The 21762-nt window shown below is 42.8% G+C and overlaps 1 protein-coding gene across 1 annotated transcript; it reads left to right on the forward strand.

The window, feature by feature from the left end:
* The first annotated feature begins 109 nt into the window (after window positions 1–109).
* Window positions 110–18029, forward strand: elp1 (elongator acetyltransferase complex subunit 1). The gene is made up of 34 exons (XM_079229200.1): window positions 110–193; window positions 375–527; window positions 700–781; window positions 1163–1243; window positions 1346–1431; window positions 1508–1698; window positions 1848–1971; window positions 2059–2152; window positions 2606–2836; window positions 2922–3092; window positions 3278–3356; window positions 3445–3600; window positions 3810–3916; window positions 4286–4389; window positions 4476–4529; window positions 4625–4730; window positions 5590–5705; window positions 6094–6167; window positions 6942–7020; window positions 7122–7201; window positions 7369–7506; window positions 8086–8171; window positions 9040–9188; window positions 9661–9784; window positions 9971–10068; window positions 10433–10634; window positions 11072–11133; window positions 11224–11286; window positions 11368–11428; window positions 11513–11620; window positions 11806–11905; window positions 11995–12122; window positions 17500–17760; window positions 17949–18029. Exons 3-34 carry the CDS (start codon window positions 739–741, stop codon window positions 18014–18016), a joined length of 3624 nt encoding a protein of 1207 aa, XP_079085326.1. The 5' UTR covers window positions 110–193; window positions 375–527; window positions 700–738; the 3' UTR covers window positions 18017–18029.
* Window positions 18030–21762: the final 3733 nt, after the last annotated feature.

Here is a 21762-nt window from a genome sequence, read left to right on the forward strand (position 1 = left end):
ACTCCGGCTCCGTCTGTGTTTTCCAGTCGGTCCTCGAGGTGAAATGCGTAACTTGAAGCTGCTGAAGAGCCTGCGGAGCTCGGGGCTGCAGGGTCCCGGCTCCCCGCAGCGTTTGTCCGTGCGGGCCGACACCGGCTCGCTGCTGGTCGCTTCCCACTATTCCATCACGGAGTACGACCCGCGGACCGGCCAGGTGAGCTGGTGAAGACGTGCTGGGCTTTATCTGTCTCTGGAGGAGCTGAAGCAGCACACCAGCTGCGTTCACTCTTTCATTTTAGCTTCATATGGATGAAGGAATGTGTGTGGAGATGCAAAGTAGAATGAGGGAACGGTGCAGCATTTCAAGCAGGATTTAACTTCCTTCTGACCTGCAGGTGGTCAGCGAGGCCTCACTGACAGCTGGAGGTTTCCTGCCGGAGGACGGCAGCGGAGCGGTGGTCGGACTGCAGGACCTGGCTGAGCTGGAGTCGGCGTGTTTGTCCACGGCTGGAGGCGATGTCGTCCTCTTCAACTTCAACACCTGCCAGGTGAGCAGCACAGAAAGACCTGGGAAGTGAGGACCGGTTTTTTCAAAGAGCGGTTCGGCTGTTAAGAGTTGGCATTAGTGTTCAGGTTAGAGTTTTTATTGAAGGCTTGTATAAGGGTGCGTGATGTCAACGAGGATCCTCCTCACTAAATGTGTGTGGTCGTGTTCCACAGCTGGAGTGTGTTGGCAGTGTGGACAGCGGCCTGACCTCGATGAGTTGGAGTCCGGATGAAGAGCTCGTCGTTCTCACTACCGGTCAGTTAAAAAAATTAAATTAATTCACTGTTTTTAATCTAAAGTTTATTCCTTTCAATCGTCCGTCTGAAAGCCATCAGTATCTTAGTTGAATTGTCCGAACAAAGCACCCGATATTCAGTCCATTCATGAAGGCCAGTGTCTGTAGTGAAGTGGATTATTATAAAGCAGAGGCAGTCTTTGATAATTTGAGACATTTTCAGGTAGCACCATTTTTTGTTGTTTGAAACCGTCAAAAATGAACAAAAGTTAAGTTTATTTTATGATCAAGGTGCCCTGTTTCATATGAAACATAGTTTCAATGCTTAGTGAGTTCATTCTTACTTAAACATATCAAGCAGTGTTACAAATGAATAACTTGCTCATCTTTTCTTCTCTCAGGTCAGGAAACAATCATCATGATGACCAAAGAATTTGAGCCGATCACTGAGGTTGGAATCCACCAGGACGACTTTGGTGAAGGTACGATGGCTCGGCGGTTCCCGACCAGAGGGTCAGGAGATGATATGGTAACGATAACGTTATGTAACATGTATTATTTTCTGTATGTTGTGTGTTTTGCAGGGAAGTTCATCACGTTGGGTTGGGGAAAGAAGGAGACTCAGTTCCACGGCTCAGAGGGGAAGCAGGCGGCACAGAGGAAGATCCAGGTCAGTGCTCAACCACAGACACGGAAAATAACATTTTGTCTCATGTGAAAACATTCTGAATGCTGTAAACGTGCAGGAGGTGCAGCCGGCTGCGGCCTGGGATGACTGCACGCCGCGGGTCACGTGGCGAGGCGACGGTCAGCTGTTTGCCGTCAGCGCCGTCTGTCTCCAGACCGGAGCCAGGAAGGTCCGGGTCTGGAACCGGGAGGGGGTCCTGCAGGCCACCAGCGAGCCCGTCAACGGCCTGGAGCAGGCGCTCTGCTGGAAGTAAATCCCTTTGTTCATTAAACACATCATTTTGACCCTGGAGAGCTGTATCAGCGTGTGAAAGATTCTGCTGTATTGTCTGGATGAATAGCAATTTTACCAAAAGAAATAAAAGAAATTATATTAAAGGTGAGAATCTGCGGTTTCAGACCCTCCGGCAGCCTGATAGCGAGCACTCAGCGGCATCCCAACAAACACAGTGTGGTTTTCATGGAGAAGAACGGACTTCTGCACGGAGACTTCACCCTCCCCTTCAGCAGAGACCAGGCCAAGGTACCAGTTTTAGAAATGGATAGTTTAAATAATGAACTCCTGTTCGTGACTTTTTTTGTGACTTGATTGACTTTGATTGTGTTCCAGGTGAAGGATTTGCTGTGGAACGGTGACTCCACGGTTCTAGCGGTGTGGTTGGAGGACTTATCCGCTGGAGAGGACGAACGAGTCGACACTTCCAGTGAGTTTAAATGGAGTTGTGTCGCCATTTTGAACACGTCGGACAGAGTTAGAGTAGATTACATGCAAAGTCAATGCACAGACGCAAATGGTTGCGGAAAAAAATTTCACCGGGCGACGCGAAAAAGTGTGACGCTGAGTTGCGAAAGCCAATTAAAAAATTTGCATCGCTTTTGGTGTGAACGCAGCATTGCGACTCATTGATAGCTGAAGACGACTTTATTCGTGACTAAAGAGTAAATTAAAGCTTGGGTGGTTTTTGTATTTTAGATTTATTTTTAAATACATTTGTTGAAAGTTCTCTTGACATCAATAAAGCAATCTATACCTAATGTTTTGGGGATAATTGTTTTAATCTAGCTTAATCTGGCTGGTTTCTCCAGCGTGACCCACCCATTAAGTGATAAGTGAATTATTGAATTATTAACCTGGATCTGCCGCGCTCCCCCTGCAGTCCAGCTGTGGGTGGTGGGGAACTACCACTGGTACCTGAAGCAGAGCCTGGCCTTCGGCAGAGACCCTCAGAAGGCCCCGGTCTGCGTCTGCTGGGACCCCGAGCGGCCCCTCCGGCTCCACGTGGTGACGCGCAGCTGGACCAGCGTCACCTACGACTGGGGCTGGGCCACCGAGAGGAGCCCCGGGATGGACGCCGCCGACAACGCCAACGTGGCCGTGATCGATGGAGGTGAGGGGCCGTGAGACGAGAGGACTCGGATGAAAGGTTTCCGACGTGACGTTAATATTGATCCAAACCCCTCCACACCTCTCAGATAAAATCCTGGTGACAAACTTCCGGCAGTGTGTGGTTCCTCCTCCCATGTGTTCATTTGAGCTGCAGCTGACCTCGCCAGTCAACCAGGTGACCTTCCTCTGCCAACCTCAGAGGACCAATCAGCTGGCAGCGTTGACCTCCGACGGACAGATCTCCGTCTACGTCCAAGGTGAGTTAAAGACAGCGATTATGAAGAGACATCAGGGATACGGGTGACAAGAGGTGCCTGCAAAGACAAACCCGCCGGTTACAGCCGGTTCTACAAACTGCCATTAGTTGCGTAACCCTGTTGTCCAATGACAATGCGTGTACCTTGTAAACACTAATGTGTCTTTTTGTTTTGTTCAACACTAGATTCAGGAGAAGAAGTTCACAAAACAGCCGACGGGTTCCGCGCGATGTCTCGTCCGCTGGTCCTCCGGAAAACCTTCAGGTGAACGACGTTCGCGTCCCGCGAGGCTTCAGCTGCCCGGTCCGCGTCACGCCGACTCTAATCGTCCGAACGTCTTATCTCCCCGCAGGGTGACGGTTCCGCGGGAGGAGCCTCTGGCCCTGCGGCAGCTGCTGTGGCTTCAGGACGAGCTGTTCGTGGCCGTGAGCTCCAGTCTGCCGCCCACCTCCTCCACCCTGCTGATGCTCCGCCCCGCTGGGGACGCCGGTGACACGCTGGCTGTCAGGTCGGAAAAAACCTTTAGCACAGTCGTAGTCCCGTTAGGCTCACTAATTGAATCCGTTAATCAGAGTTCTTACGGTCATGGAATTTTAAAATGGTTCTTTCCAGAACCTGGAAAAGTCCATTGGTCAAAATGTGTATGAACCCTGATTAAAACCAATTATTCAATCACCGTGTTTTAAACCTTCACGCTGTTGTTGTTTTGGGTCGCAGGTCTGAGGTGGAAGTGGACGGAGTTGTGGTCAGCGCGGTTCACGGCTCCCAGACCGGCACTGTGGCGCTGCAGCTGGAGGACGGACAGATCCGGAAGCTGCTCTGGGGTGAGACTCCGTCTCTCTTCTTCTGCCACTGCATTATTTGATTTAAAAAAAGAAAAAGAAAACGGCACACTGGAGATTGTGCAGAGGGTCTGACTCTCAGCCGCACGGATAGGAGGTATTCTTCTGGCTGAAATGCCGCTGAGTGAGCATAATGATTTGCCTCAAATTATCTATATGAAAGGTTTAGGTTTCAGATCTAAATGCAGATTAAACTATTCTTAAATTAACAAATTGAAAACATTTCTCCGTTATGTTTGTGAGATTTTCTTCCAGTTCTATTTCCCCGCCTTATATATATCAATGCTTACTTCCTTTGTACCGTAGAAGCATTTCAAATGCATACATTTATGTTTGGTAATGTCTGTGTAGATGGGGCTGAGCTGTCGGTGGAGGATTGGCGTGACTCCAGCAGATGCATCATCAACTTCCCTGTCCCCTGCGTTCAGACGGCGCTGTGCAGCATCAGTGGAGAGGTAGAGCCGCGCACACTCACAACAACATGAACACATGAGTGAACGCGCCCGAGCGCTTACGCGTCTCTTTGCCTTCATGTCTTCAGGAACACGTCCTCGGCCTGACGGACAGATCCCACCTGTACGCCGGAGACACAGAGGTACGCTGGTTATTTTACCAGCTCCCTCAATTTGAGTTTATTGTATTTTTTGTGTGAAATGTGCTCATTCATGTCGTCTTCTTCTTCTCTCTCAGCTGGCCTCCAATATTTCCTCCTTCGCCGTTTGCAACGACTTCCTCCTCATCACCACACACTCACACACCTGCCGCTGCCTCCACCTGAGCACACTCAGCGTCAAAGGTAGTGTTCATTTAGTTTGCTACTTTTATTTATTATGCCAACGGCAGCTTTGTTTTTTAGTTTTTAAAGATTTAGTGACTACGCGTCTGTGCATTTTAGTCATGTCTTTGTCAAAAAACAACATATATGTCTTTATGTAGCCCTTTGATCAAATCTAGTTGAGCCCAAATATATCCTGGTTTGTTTCTCCCACACCTTGTTGTTACTTTAACTTTTAATTCAAACTAACTGTGTTGCCGCAGCACAGAAAAACTGCTGTGTAGAAAAAAAACTGACATTTTCTTTCCCTTTTCTCGTTGAAAAGGAGGAGAGATTTTGGTAAAGGTTTGTCGTCTCTCTTTTTTTTTCACTTCTTCTTTTTTTTTCTCGTCAACACTATTGGATGTTTACACATTCAAAGTTACTGTTTAATGTCATCGTCTCTTCTCAGTCATGGGGAAAAAACATTTTGAGTCAGAGACGGACGGAATAGTGTTACGTTAAAATAAAAACACATGGTCAATGCAGTGATTCTCAAACTGTGGGGCCCCTCTAGTGGGGCGCGGAGGTATTACATGTGGGGCGTAGACATGGCACTTTTTTTTCTATATATTTTTTTTACTTTTTTGGGAGGATGGTGGGGCATGAACATTGTTCTTCCTCCAAAGTGGGACCAAAAAAGTTTGAGAACCACTGGTCTAATGTAACATACAGACATGTAAAATGTGTATGTTAATTCCAAGTAAAAACAAATGTACTGCCACAAACGACAGATAATGTTTTACCTCCAGGGTCAACGTCATCCATCTAAATAGGAACGTCTGTGTTGTGTTGGTACACGTTATGGAACAGCTGAGTTGAATGACCTTTGACCCCACAGGGCTGCAGGCGGCCTTGGCCTCCGATGGAGGACAGAACGACGAGTCTCTGCGGCGAGTGGAGAGGGGGTCCAGGATCGTCACCGTGGTTACGCAAGACACCAGAGTGATTCTACAGGTCAGTTTAACACACACAGATACAGACGCATACACACAAACACACACACACACACAGATACAGACACGCACACAAACACACACACACAGACGCATACACACAAACACACACACAGACGCATACACACAAACACACACACAGACGCATACACACAAACAGATACAGACAGACAGACAGACACGCACAGACAGACACACGCATACACACACAGACAGACACGCATGCAGACAGAGACAGACACACACGTGTATATATATATATATATATATATATATATACACACACACACACACACACACACACACACACACACACACACACACACACACACACTACTCCCCTTCCCTGGGTCCCTGCTGCTGACTGCCGTCGGTGTGTTTGTGGTCAGATGCCTCGTGGGAACCTGGAGACGGTGCATCACCGGGCGCTGGTCTTGGCTCAGCTCAGGACGTGGTTGGACAGGTGAGTTAGTTTCTCTTCCATCGACGTTACCTGCTGGTTTCTTACTACATGCATTGAGGGTCACGTCACTTTCGAGTCTCGTCTCGCCCGCAATGATGATCTTAACTGCACTGAACACTCTGTGGTCTCATATGGTGACTTTTTTATTTTATTTTGCTCAACGTCTTTTAGTTGGTTCTTAAAGACGAATAAAATGCAATACATTACGTGTACAGTTGGATAGACCACAATAATCCTTATTATAGTATTACAGTACCGTTTAGTTAGGGAAACGTATCTTTCCGTAAACACGTACATGTACATATAAATACATTCAATGAGATGAAATCTTAGTGGCACACAAAAAAGGAAACCGATGAAGATAAATAATAAATGAGCAGTAAAACAAAATAAATGTAATTTTAAAAGTTCATTATATTTAATATGGGACCGGTAATAGAAAACTACAATATCAATGGAGTTTTTTTTAATATATATATTATACATTTCAGAGCACAACTTATTATAGAATAGTGAATATTCTCCGATATCAAATGATGCATACGGTCTTTAATTAACGCTTCCATTGAAGCAGTATAAACGTCTGACTAAGAGAGGCGTTGTATTGTACATTTTTTATTAAATTCACCCTTTTAAATACCTGGAAATAATCTTCTTGGTGTTATTTAAATGTCAGTTTGTTGCCTGATACTTAATGACTAGAAACAGAGTGAGCAAAGTGATAACATTGAACAATAACACGTCTGTGACGTGTTTTTAAATGTCTTTTTCCAGTTTGAGGTTCAGAGATTCCTTCGAGTGTATGAGGAAGCTGAGGATCAACCTGAACCTCCTCTATGACCACAACCCAAAGGTACACATGTAGTTTACTTCACGTCTTCTTTTTGTTTATTGATATGTTCATGTTCTTCAGCGTTTTGACTGTTTCTCTTGGATGTCCATCACTTCTCACAGGTCTTCCTGGAGAACATGGAGGCCTTCGTCACACAGCTCAACTCCATCAGCCACATCAACCTCTTCGTCACTGAGCTCAAGTAAGACTTAAGATTGAGGAGTTTTTCTGTTTCAATTAAGGTCAAACACACACACACACACACACACACACACACACACACACACACACACACACACACACACACACACACACACCTGGTATTTTACTCATACGTTGTGCATTTTGTTTTCCATCGTTGGTACCCAGGGAGGAGGATACGACCAGCACCATGTACCCCCGTCCTGAGAACGGCTCGGTCCAGAGCCAGCCGGGTTCTGGGCCGAGGAAGGTGGACGTAGTTTGTGACGCTTTACGGAGCGCCATGGAATCCATGGATCCCAACAAGTCAGTGACGCCGAAACTTTATTGAGAAACCTGTGCATGGAATTTCAAAAGAAAGAGACCTTAAAAACAAAGAGCAGAAAACTATCCTCATGAATTGGAAATGAAGGAATAACATACATATCACACACTGGAGAAACCTAATGATTGAATACATTTCAATGGAAAATCTAACCTCCTCCATCATTTACAACAGAACACCACCTGGTCATCCTTCACTATGTTTTCACAAACATGACACCACCCATTCTATTAATATTCACTTTGTTTTTCTTTTTTAGCCTGAAAACCAATTGAAACCCACATACATATAAATCTGCCCTCATCTATACTTTATGCCTCTTTTTTTTTTTTTTAGATGAAATAATAAACACACACACACACACACACCGTACTTCTATACCCTGAATATATGATGTTTTGCTGGCTTGTATCTCACTGTTTTGTCGTCCTCTTGGTGTTATGTCTATGTATTGTCTTTTTATTTTTACAATGAAAAAAAGAATTATAAAAAAAATAAATAATAATGAGCAGTTGTGTGATACAAACTACTGACACCGATCATGTCGTCGTGCCTTCCAGGTTCTTTCTGTCCGTCCTGACGACCCACGTGAAGAAGACGGTGCCGGAGCTGGAGATCGCTCTGCAGAAAGTCCACGAGCTTCGAGGTGAGCACTCTGCTTCCTGCAGGGACGACGCGCTCCGAGTCACCCAGCTACCAAGTATACTTCTTTGTAGTTTGTGTTTCATCTGATAACCCTTTTTTTTTAAGTGTCTTTTTCTTCATAGATGAAAAAAAAAAAAAAAAAGAAACCAGCGAGTCAACCGTTGCTCGTTTATCTGTTTAACGGTCAAATAGCTAGACCGGTACTTAGCTAGACAGGTACTTAGCTAGACAGGTACTTAGCTAGACAGGTACTTAGCTAGACAGGTACTTAGCTAGACCGGTAGCTAGCTAGACCGGTAGGTAGCTAGGTAGCTGGGTAGGTAGCTAGGTAGCTAGGTAGATAGCTAGGTAGGTAGCTAGGTAGGGAGCTGGGTAGGGAGCTGGGTAGGTAGCTAGGTAGGTAGCTGGGTAGGTAGCTAGGTAGGTAGGTAGGTAGCTAGGTAGGGAGGTAGTTAGGGAGGTAGACAGGTAGCTGGCCAGCTAGACAGGTAGGTAGGTAGGTAGGTAGGTAGACAGTTAGGTAGCTAGTTAGCTAGACAGGTAGCTAGCTAGCTAGCTAGACAGGTAGGTAGGTAGGTAGCTACCTACCTTTCTTGAGAGAAATTAAATGACATTAAAAACTGACCGTTTGTTGTCGAGAACGAACAAACAAACATCGCGAGTTGTTTGGTTCGGGCTCCGATTGTAACGGCAACATTTAAACATCACGGACGCAACAAATATTTTAAATACATTAAATTCAGGGTGCTCGTTTTGGGACTTGCCGTCCCTATTTGTTATATGTTAAAAAGTGGACACACACACACTCACAGAGCAGCAGACTCAGATTTGTGAGCTCTTCATCGTGTGCACTGTGTTTGTGTCTTCAGTGAACCCTCCTCGTGCTCCCGGGGCCGTGAGTGCCGAAGAGGCGTTGAAGTACCTCCTCTTCCTCGTCAACGTCAACGACCTGTACGAACACTCCCTGGGAACGTACGACTTCGACCTCGTGCTCATGGTGGCCGAGAAATCCCAGAAGGTGCAAGACAACGACACGATAGTCGGGTTATGTTGACAGATTTACTCGTGAATATGTTAATTTACGCCGCAAGGTGCTTAAAAATCTTCTTCTTCTTCTTCTTCTTCTTCTTCTTCTTCTTCTTCTTCTTCTTCTTCTTCTTCTTCTTCTTCTTCTTATTATTATTATTATTATTATTATTATTATTATTATTAATCAGCTCTGACAGGAAAGAAAACTAGTTTTCTCCTATATTGCTATTTGTGTTTATAGAAAACGCAAATCAAGAGAAAGGAAGGTTTATATAAGAGAATGAAACGAATAAAAAAAAATATTAAAGAAGAGGTAACTACTTCAAATTACCCCCAAATTGTGTATGTTTATTAACTTTTTTCTATTGTTGTAAACAGCCCAAAAATGCAGCACCAGGGTAATCCATAAATCATTCTTTACACTCTTATAATTACGCTATTATTGTCCACGATCCCCGCAGGACCCCAAAGAGTACCTTCCCTTCCTAAACATGCTGAAGAGCCTGGAGACGAACTACCAGCGCTACACCATCGACAAGCACCTGAAGCGCTACAGGAAGGCCCTGCTTCACCTCAGCAAGTGTGGTCAGTCCCAACGCTTCTGTCGGCTCCGCCCCCTTTTTTAGGAGAACCCGTAGGATTCGGGTCAGAATTTCACAGACGTTGATCTGTTTATCTAAAAATAGTTCTAATACTTTTTATTTTATTTATTGTTGTATTGCTTTACTGTTTTATGCATTTATTTATGAATGAATAAAACTTTGTGCTCAGGTGAGGAACATTTCCACGAGACTCTGCAGCTCGTGAAGGAGCAGAAGCTGCACAGTGAAGCTCTGCGACTGTACGCAGCCGACGGCGCTCACCACAAGGTACCGACTCAAACTATTTCAGTGCCACGTTTTTTCAAAACAGTTTGGGCCTCACCAACGATGGGCAATTATCAATATTTGGTGGGCATTTTTAATATGGCTGGCCAGTTACTTATTTCTTTTAATGCTTTTTTTTTTAACTAATTTCCAAAAACGTTTGAGCTCATTTCTGGTAAACACAAGATTTGAAGTGATGCTTTTGTGGAGAAACTGGTATTTGAGTGTGTTAGTCCACAACAAATATCTTCAATTGAGGACGGCAGTATAATTATTTTATAATAATAGTTCCAATGACAGCACAAGTTAACAGATTTTACAAGTTTTACAGATAAAACACATTTTTACTTTGACCTCTGACCTCTAGGCTTTGAGCTGTGCTTATGCCGAGCACCTGATGGAGCAGCAGCAGGCGGAGCAGGCCGGCCTGTTGCTGTGGCGATGCGGGGAGCCGGTCGGCGCCCTGCAGGCGTTCGCCAGCAGCTCCAGCTGGAGGAACGCCATCTGCGCGGCGCAGCAAATCCCTCTACCGCCGGACCAGTTGGCGCTGTTGGCAAGGGACCTGGCAGGTAATGAACGACCGACAGACAGACGGCTAGGTAGATGGCTAGACAGCTAGACAGCTAGGTAGATAGCTAGACAGGCATACAGACAGCTAGGTAGATAGAGAGGTAGCTAGCTAGCGAGACATGTAGGTAGGTAGGTAGGTAGGTAGGTAGCTAGACAGCTAGGTATGTAGCTAGCTAGGTAGACAGACAGACAGACAGCTAGGTAGATGGCTAGACAGGTAGGTAGCTAGCTAGCGAGACATGTAGTTAGGTAGGTAGATATGTATGTCTACCTATGTAGCTAACCAGGTAGGTAGGTAGCTAGCTAGCTAGCGAGACATGTAGTTAGGTAGGTAGATATGTATGTCTACCTATGTAGGTAGGTAGGTAGCCAGGTAGGTAGGTAGCCAGAGCGCCATTGGAGGTTAATCTTCAAACTATTTCCTTCATTTTTCTAGAGAAGCTGACTGAACAGCGACGATACGCAGAAGCCGCTCTGCTGTTGGACCAGTACGCCAAAGTAAGCGGAGAAACGTCTTCTAATAAAGTTGAAGTTAAAATTATTAAAAATAATCCTTAATAATAATCTTTTTATTTTTCCCCCCAACAGGACTGTGAGGAGGCCATCTTGGCTCTGATCACTGGCTCAGTCTGGGAGGAGGCGCTCCGATTGGTCGGTAGTTTGTTTGTTTCTTAATTTATTAGTTTTTCACAAATAAACCATGAGGTTAACTTTTTTTTTTGTCTGCTTCAGATTTACATGCACAACCGACAGGACATCACTGAAACCAACCTCAAACCGGCTCTGCTGGAAGGTACGGATCATTCGCACCACGTGACCGACACTTCTCCTCCTCCTGTGTGTGAAACATTGTCGTCATAATGTCTTTGTGTGTCAGCTGTCGGCACCCAGACTGCTTTCCTGGAGGCCCAGGTAGCGATGTTCACGCGGCACAGGACCCGGCTGGCTGTGGTCCGAGAGCAGAAGGCCAGACTGGACATGCTGGGTGAGAGAGAGAGAGAGAGAGAGAGTCTCTCATATATCTGTTAAAGTGTTGAAATCCTGTTGGCATGAAGAAGTAAAAAACATAATCTCAGTAAGGAGGAATTCCAATAGTGTTTTCAAGGTAAAAAAAAAAAGTAGAAGAGATATTGTGCCGTTAGAATAATAACCCTCTGTCCTCTTCCTCAGATGAGGACGGTCCAGACTGCCCTGATGCTGAGCTGTACTCTGAAGCCAGCAGTGTGATGACCGGCTCCAAATACTCCCAGAGTAACTCCCGCGTCTCCTCGTAAGGACACCTCCATACTATTGATTCTCTGGATTTTTTTTTCCCCACATGATGAATTGTGATGAACAGTTTAATGTTCGTGCCCGCAGGAGATCGTCAAAGAACCGGCGGAAAGCCGAGAGGAAGAAGCTGAGTCTGAAGGAAGGAAGCCCGATGGAGGACAGAGCGCTGATGTACGCTCTGGGGGAGATCCTCACCACCGTGGACAAGATGAGAGGTACGGACACTCACAGGGCTCCTGGTCACTGGGGTTCACTGGATTGGGCCGTTTGACTTAGTTTAAGTCTGCGTTAAGTTAAGCGTCTGCTTGTTGAAAGATTCCCACTAATCTGTCACGTAAAGCAAAGAAATAGTAAAACATTAGGGGTCAGACAGGGCTGATGGGAAATGTGGTCTTATTCATTTAATCATGTCATGTTTTATTTATAAATAATTATAAATATATTATTTATTATTTAAAATATGTTTTATATATAGTATTTATATATATAATTGTGTTTTTTTTATATATATTAATATATTTTGTTTTATTTCTATATATTTATGGCAAGACTTTTTAATGAAACTATTTTGACATCTTTGTGTGACATACTTTACTTTGAGTTGTTTTATGACATTTACTATGACCTGTTTTAAGACGTACCATACAAGTACGTTTTGTTGAATACTCTCCTATATCTTTCACATGACATACTGTTATGATTTCCTGATATTTTTATGGCACTCATTGACTACATTATCATGACACCTGTTTTGGCAAACTATACTGTGATTTTTGTTTTAATGACTTGCCATACTATATTATGATATTTCATATATGTGTGTGTGTGTGTGTGTGTGTGTGTGTGTGTGTGTGTGTGTGTGTGTGTGTGTGTGTGTGTGTCGCTAATATACCAAATGTCCTCCAGGCTTAGAAAGAGGAAGAACGTGTAAATAAAATCCCCAAACTTGAGTGTCCTCCTCTTCAAAGGCCCGTTTAGGCTGAAAGGAACAATTCCCCCAATTAAATGTTGATTAAAATAAAAGCCTCCACTCTGGTTCCCTCGCCAAATAAACTACATTTTTCTTAAGATTATTGCAGAAAATATTCTCTGTGGAAAAACTACGCACACGTTTTGTTCACGTTTTGTGTGTGTGTGTGAGATACCAATCCATGTTTCCTCTCCTTCCTGCAGAGGAAGTGCACGGCCTGCTGAAAGCTCTGGTGCTTTTCCAGTTTGACAAACAGGCGGAGAAGCTGCAGCCGGCCTTCGAGGAGGCTCTGCAGATGATGGAGGCAGCCGTCCCTGAGGTTTGGCTTGAGGGCCTGCAGAACAACCAAGCTCAGGTAAATATCATCCAGTATCTTTTTTCATCTCGCAGTGTAATATGCTGTTTGTTTTAGTTTAGTTCTAGATCTGTTGCTGCTGCGATCAGTTTCACACCGACAGATTAGTTTTGACGAGCGGTGACCAATGAGGAGAATCGGGATTCAACCTTTTTCTGTGGACTAGTGAGGAGGAATAAGAATGCAGTATTTATTTTGTGTGTCTCGTTTGTGCGTTTCAGCTCACCGGGCCGAACTCGACTGCAAACAGCATCATGGCTTCTTTCCAGCAGCAGCAGCAGAGACCTGCAGCCTCTCAACCAGGTCAGCAGCATGTATAGTGTCTCAAGTGTCCTCTCGTTACCTCACCGCAACCTCATTTAATGTTTTGTGTTCATGCTCATCTTATCTGTGACATATGTGAGCACGCTCTCTGGTAACGGCTGGAAGGGATCTGTGGATGAAGTGACGTCATTTCTGTTTCCAGTAATTATTTGATTTTACTTTTGCAGCTGCTGAGGTCCTGATGCCGCCAAAGATGAGAAACGGTGTCAAGTGGAAGCTCGCTATTCTAATGTAAAACTAGTTTGTTGGTTGTTTTTTTTTAAACTGTAAAGTCAAATTATGAAATAATTATGTAATAAATAAAGTGTCAGTTCATGTTTCCTCTCCGAACGTGTTCATTCTCTGGAGTTCTGACGAGGTTGAGGGTGTTTGCATTGAGATTCTCTAAATTGATGCAGAAACATTTTGATGCCGTCTATAAAACGTGAATGTTTTTCTTCCTTTTACAGTCCTTCATTATTGTTATTTTTTTTTTAAACGCTGTAATATAAATGGTGGCATGAACCGCCCCCTCTCACGAGGCTGAAGAGGAGCACAATCCAGCTGTTTGTTCTTTGATAAAAGCGATAAACAAATAAAAAGTGACCTGAATCCAGTGAAGATGGGTTCTGAGCCCAAAGGGAACTTTATTGTGATTTTAATATTATCTTCAACACTTCTACGACTTCTTCATGGCATCCTATGATATCTGTTCTGACTTGTACTATGACTATGATTTTACAAAATATAGTAATGAGGTTTTTATGACTTTGTCACTACATCTTTACGACATACTTTACTATAACTGTCTAACTTTACTCTGCCATTATATCAAACATATTACAACCTAGACTATGCCTTTTTTTTGGCACTTATGACATAATATACTATTACTTTTTTCTGACATACTATTCTATGACTTTTTCATCAGCCATGTTTTTTATGCCATACTACATATACTAGGGTGTTTTTACGACATAATATACCTTGACCTTTCCCGATACTTTTTCACTACATACCATACTATGACTTTTTTATAACAATTATTCTGACATAAATACATAAACACAGAAATAAAAGGTGTGTTTGTACAGGCATAGCGACAGTAACCAAGGGGCGGGGCTTAACGAGTTAAAATCTCGTTAAGCCCCGCCCCCCGTCACTAAACTGTACGACAGGAGCCAGGGGGCGGGGCTTAGCGCAGACATGGCTTTGATGATGCTTGCTGAAACACTGTATATAGAAGCACCATTTCTACTTTCTCTCCGAGCTTTAACAGATAACTCATCGCTAAAGTTTTAAACAGACTTTAAACAAACATGAACATTGAAGATTTTCGTGATCAACCACCAACCAGCACGATGAATGCATCAACCAGCACGATGATGGAGGTGAAACGTAGGATTACCCAAATAGCCAAGTCCTTTTTCAATCAGTTGACAGCAGAACAGTGGACACTGTTGACATCGTGCAGCCCAGATGCCACCACGAAGCTTCTGATGGCAGAACTACTCTTAGAAATTGTGACAATCTTGTCCAAAGCCTTCGCCACCGCTGTCCTGAGAAAAGTAGAGGTGTCTACAGAATACGTGAAGGATAGACTGGGCGAAATAGTCAGAGACTGTTTGAGAGCTGCCCTGGATATTATTGATGACATCCCATGTGAAAGCTTAGATAGATTAAGAGACTTGCTCAACAGCGAGGTTTGTTCAAATATAAATTCTTGCGTCTCCAACCCTGTAAAGTCTGGGGTGCCGATGCACATCACTCGACCCAGAGGACTGGACAGAATTGTGCGTTGCTTTGTAAAGGTGATGCAGAAATTCGCAGCCCGGGGGAAAAAGCTGTTCACCCGGGGGAAGAAGTCTCCAGAGAAGGTCTCACACAGCGACGTTGAGATGGAAATGCAATGGAACAAAATAATTCAGGATGAGTTGAATGGGATGTCTGGCCCTCTTGTCGCTGAAATGCCAGACTCCCAGTATGACAGTTTCCAATCCGACAGCTGCCTGGAAGAAACAGAGGTTGAACAAATTATTCAAGAACTGCAGGAGGACACAGCCACGAAAATTAAGTGGGGAAAATTCAAGAACGTTTTTGGAAAGCACTTTGCCAAAACGTGGCTCAATAGAGTCTTCATTAAACTAACAAACAGATTCCAGCAGGGCCCCCTGGGCTCTCCCATAACGCTGGCCGAAATACCAGGCTTCGCCCCCATCTTTTTGACGTCGGAAGAGAAAAAACAGCTGGATTGTAGGTCTCTGTTGCAAAAAACGATTCCGAGAGCGGCAGCTCTAATTTTAACAGAGAGACTTACTAACTTTCTGTTCAAGCGGATGGCGGACGAAGCCACAAGGACCGGGAGCGTTCTTCCGACGGCAGACGTTGACCTTTACAGGGAAATTTGGGACAGAGTCTGGAACTTCCAGGGACTCATGGTCTGGTGGGAAAAAACTCAGGTCGAGATCATCGCTGAAAGAGTAAGAAAGGCTTTAAAGAAGAGTGAGTTGTCACAGGCCTTCGACAACCAGGAGGCAGAATCTACGCTGGTAGAAATGAAGAAAAGTTTCCTTCTGTGGATCGTGGAGAAGCTGGTTACGGAACTCTTGCTGAAAAACGAAATATCCCTAACAGCAGAGGAACCCATTGTCCTCATTCAGCGTCTGTTTGAAATGACGTGGCCCGAAGTCGAGGGTGTCGACTTTGATATCTCTGAAAAAACTGGGAAGCTCCTTGAGAAGCGCATTCTCAGAGACGTATGTAAGACGCTGGGAAATGCAGAGATGATGTATTTGTCTTTGCTAAGAAACGACAAGACACTTGGTGTTTGCTTGGGATCGTCTTTTAAACGGAACGTCGAAAGAAATAAGAACCGCGTCACCAGGTTCTTCCATTCCATGGGCGAATATATCGGGAACGTCATCGGCCAAAAGAACCGAGTCAGTCCTTATTAGGTTAGGAGGTGACCTCCTTGTGGACTCAATCTCAGTGGCCGACACACAGCTCGAAGGCGATGGTTTGATTCCCCGGACCTGAGCCTCAGCTTGTGTGTTGACTACTGGGGTGAGAGGAATGGGTTTTGTTGGGTGATCCGGTTCCCATCCTTTAAAAAAGTCAATAAAAAATGTTTAAACTTAATTTCCTCATCTCACTCATAATTTTTCTGTAAGATTAGTAATTATTCAATTCAGACTTGTTCTGCTGATTCAGTGAACATCGCATTTGTATAAAGTACAAAACAAATTAAAGCTGCAAGCACATTGATCGTCAAGGGTACTTGCTGGACGATGGTTGACTTGCACTTTTCATATCATCTTTTCAAATAATGTTTCCACCAGGTAAACCTGAACATGCACACCTCTCTTGAGTGTGACAGCGATTAAAACCGCATAACTATATCGATTCTAATTAACTGGAGGCTACACTTTATTTCTACACGTAGATCTTCACTCTCTGGGGTCGGGGGTCATTTTCATATGATAGATACTCATGTTTTTTACATAAAAACATTGCAGAAAAATCTCAGCTCTCTAAATAATAAGGCACCATTGTCCTAAGGCACAAGTGTAAAGAGATAACATGGCCCTAAAACTGAAAAGTTGACACTTGATTTTTGAAATTCTTTACATCTCTTCTGAAAACATAGCTGTACTCATGTAGACAAACTGTTTTGGTGATTGAAATTGGTTTACCAAAGGTCTTCGGTTCACAAAAGCAGTGGAATATATGAATACAATGGTAGACACGTGTAAATAAATGTCTAAAACCATTTTTTTTATTATATGGTGGGAGCCATATATCGTGACACCTGTTTTGGCAAACTATATTGTGATTTTGTTTTAATGACTTGCCATACTATATTATGATATTTCATGTGAGAAATGTCAGAATGTGTGTGTGTGTGTGTGTGTGTGTGTGTGTGTGTGTGTGAGATACCAATCCATGTTTCCTCTCCTTCCTGCAGAGGAAGTGCACGGCCTGCTGAAAGCTCTGGTGCTGTTCCAGTTTGACAAACAGGCGGAGAAGCTGCAGCCGGCCTTCGAGGAGGCTCTGCAGATGATGGAGGCAGCCGTCCCTGAGGTTTGGCTTGAGGGCCTGCAGAACAACCAAGCTCAGGTCTCAGGTCTCGTTTGTGCGTTTCAGCTCACCGGGCCGAACTCGACTGCAAACAGCATCATGGCTTCTTTCCAGCAGCAGCAGCAGAGACCTGCAGCCTCTCAACCAGGTCAGCAGCATGTATAGTGTCTCAAGTGTCCTCTCGTTACCTCACCGCAACCTCATTTAATGTTTTGTGTTCATGCTCATCTTATCTGTGACATATGTGAGCACGCTCTCTGGTAACGGCTGGAAGGGATCTGTGGATGAAGTGACGTCATTTCTGTTTCCAGTAATTATTTGATTTTACTTTTGCAGCTGCTGAGGTCCTGATGCCGCCAAAGATGAGAAACGGTGTCAAGTGGAAGCTCGCTATTCTAATGTAAAACTAGTTTGTTGGTTGTTTTTTTTTTTAAACTGTAAAGTCAAATTATGTAATAATTGTGTAATAAATAAAGTGTCAGTTCATGTTTCCTCTCCGAACGTGTTCATTCTCTGGAGTTCTGACGAGGTTGAGGGTGTTTGCATTGAGATTCTCTAAATTGATGCAGAAAAATTTTGATGCCGTCTATAAAACGTGAATGTTTTTCTTCCTTTTACAGTCCTTCATTATTGTTATTTTTAACCGCCCCCTCTCACGAGGCTGAAGAGGAGCACAATCCAGCTGTTTGTTCTTTGATAAAAGCGATAAACAAATAAAAAGTGACCTGAATCCAGTGAAGATGGGTTCTGAGCCCAAAGGGAACTTTATTGTGATTTTTATATTATCTTCAATACTTCTACGACTTCTTCATGGCATCCTATGATATCTGTTCTGACTTGTACTATGACTTTTTTTTAGAAAATATAGTAATGTGACATTGTTATGACATACTATCCTATAACTTTATTGTAAAATTTGTACTATGACTTTTTTATGACACTTTTTCATTAAAAACTATGATTTAAATTATTGTTTTTATTGATGTACTTTAATATTACGTTTTTATGACTTTATGTCTTTATGACATACTTTACTATAACTGTCTAACTTTACTCTGCCATTATATAAAACATATTACAACCTTGACATAATATATTATTACTTTTTTCGGACATACTTTACTACAACTTTTTTGCAAAACTTTTTATTGACATACTATTCTAGGACTTTTTCATCAGCCATTTTTTTTATGCCATACTACATATACTAGGGTGATTTTACGACATAATATACCTTGAACTTTTCCCGACCAGGTCATTTTGCAGGGGCTTGAACCTTATATGTTTTGATTGTATCTCTTAACTACTAATTTAGATGAAAGCTTTGTTACTGCAGACGGTGCGTTTTTGGTTGCGCTCTTATTTTGAAGGTACAACCCCGGAAGTTGGTAGTAAGAAACGGGCGAAAATGGAAAGATGCTATAACGACGGGAAATAGTTATAAAAAGGTTACGGATGCGTTAGTTTTAGCACCTGGTCGTTATGTGCACAAGGTTAGTGACTTACCTAACTGATGGTGTGTTATTATTTATTAAACTACCATTAGCATATTAAAACGGGTATGAGTAATTATACTTAACGTTTGTTTTGATGCTAAACTTCAATACTTTACTTGAGTAATTTATTTGAATGCAGGACTTGTACTTGTTAAAGAGTATTTACAAACAGAACAGATAACAGTCCTGTAAACAAGTGTACTGTAGGTGTGTGTTAAAGTGATGTGTATTTAAATATGAACTATTGTCAAATTATAAATAACAAACAAAGCTGCACCAGCCAAGGCTCAGGGTTCACAAGTAGATGGTAAATGAATCAGAATTCTGTCTATTCATTGAAACATTATCTGTCATATTCACTGTGCTTATATTAGTTATGAACCATGACTTGATTCTTTTTTGTGATTCTTCTCTCCCTGCAGCCCCTGCTTTGCCGTCTGTAAAGAGACCTGAGTCCGTTCCCCAGCAGCTCGTGTGTCTGATGCCAGAAGGAGCTCATCTGTCAGCCTGGTGTGTATTATTTTACCTGTATCTGCATCCTGAAAATATCTATAAGTAGAAACAAATATTTCTATATATATAAACACAATAATATATATATACAATGATATGTGTATATACAAATATTTCTATATATATAAACACAATAATATATATATATACAATGATATGTGTGTATACAAATATTTCTATATATATAAACACAATAATATATATATACAATGATATGTGTATAAACAAATATTTCTATATAAACACAATAATATATATATATATACAATGATATGTGTATATATATATATATATATATATATATATATATCTATATATATATAGATATATATATATTCATACAAACTCAATCAATACAATTATATGTGTATGTCTTTGAAACCAGTGAAAAAAAAACGGCTTGTCAAATGTTGTTTACAGTGAACAATCAAAGTAAACTCATGAACAACAACAGCTGAAGGCTGCAGCTTTAAATGTAAAAGCCGTTTGCTCGCAGTGGGGTTTTAGGAGCTGGAGCCATTAGCTTAGCTTAGCATGAAGACTGGAAGCAAAGGGAAACAGCTAGCATGGCTCTGTCCAAAGTTATCGATGCTCCGATCAACACATTATGTCCTATGTTTGTTTCATTATTAGGGGCGGGAGGAAATAAATCAATGCAGCATAATATCTTGATATTTTGCGTAACATTCTTGTATCAAATGTATCTTTATTATTTAATATACTAATATTGCAAATAAAAATGCTTTTCCAGTCCACTAGGTGGTGCCGTCATGTTTAAAGTCATCAGGATCGACAGGAAGTCGCTGGACACTAAAACGTTGAGTTGGTCTGCTCGACTTGTGAACCCTTCTGCTGCAATAACAATGTCTGAAGTGAGTGAAAACTTCATCTTTTTAGATACGAAGCCTCCTCCAGGTGTTATGCTAAGCTAGGCTAATCACCTCCAGGCTATTTTTAAGACAAAAGGCTTTTCTCTCAACCGTTTCTGTGTAAAATGGCATTTTTTTTAAACTGAAATAATTTTCAGATGGTGTTTTGTCTCGCACTACGAGTAAGTGATACATGCAGGCAGGCAAAGTTTCTGTTTCTTATGATTTATTAATCCAAAAACAGGCAGACAAACAACCAGAGCCTCTGTTGCTCTGGTTAAAAAAAAAAAAACAGGCTGCTGCAGCTTAGCTACATACACTGGGGCAAATATGTAAGAACAGCATTGAACTGAAGTCATTTTGGTGAAAACATCGGCTGAACTTTTCAACTGTTGAGAGCCACCATGAAAACAATGAGAACAGATTACTTGAACAGCTATTACAATAGAAGTGAATCAAAGAGAAAGTTCGGGGAACAAAAGGTAAAATATTCACGTCCTAAAATAAAAGGACAGAACCCCTTAATCTCAAAGAGATGAGATCAGTAGAGGATGATGTTGAAGAAAGAAGGATGGAATACGTTGACATCATAAAACAATTATAATTAATATATACATGACAATACATAACACATAATACATGAGACAATATCAGAGAAACAAATACCAACAGAATTCAAATTGATGTGTAGGTTCATCTTTGCTGAATACACTAAAGCCTAGTTTATGGTTCTCCGTCACCTACGCCGTCGACGTGACGCCGTCGTTGAGCATTCGAAGTTCTGCGTCGAGGAAACGCGTTGCTCTGCAATTAACCGCCATGCCGCCAGGGGGGGTGTCTGTGTGGCTGTGTGGTTACAGGGGTTATAGCCGAATTCCGGTCACAGTAAACAATGGCGACCAAGTTGGAGCGGCTGCATTAAAGTTGGAGCTCATCAATATTGAAGAGCAAATGCTTATATTGCAAATGTTGAAGCGCAGGCGACAGAGAAGACGTTTGCGGAGGTGGTCTGTACGACCACTCAACCGGTCGAGGCTGGGAAAAAAGCAACTGCCGGAAATTACGTTCTGAGCGGACCAATCACAGCGCTTGCGGTCCGCGTCAACGCGACGCGTAGTTAGGATTTTTTGGAGGAGTCTGCGTCGACGGCGTAGCTACGGCGTAGGTACGCCTTCGACCTGACGGCGAACCATAAACTAGGCTTTATTCTTTTTGCAATCTGTATCATGTATAAATGTTTAACTATTTCTCATTTATTTCAGATGCTCTCAT

The sequence above is a fragment of the Taurulus bubalis genome (genome assembly GCF_910589615.1).
Source record: "Taurulus bubalis genome assembly, chromosome: 13".
NCBI classification, from domain to species: Eukaryota; Metazoa; Chordata; class Actinopteri; order Perciformes; family Cottidae; genus Taurulus; species Taurulus bubalis.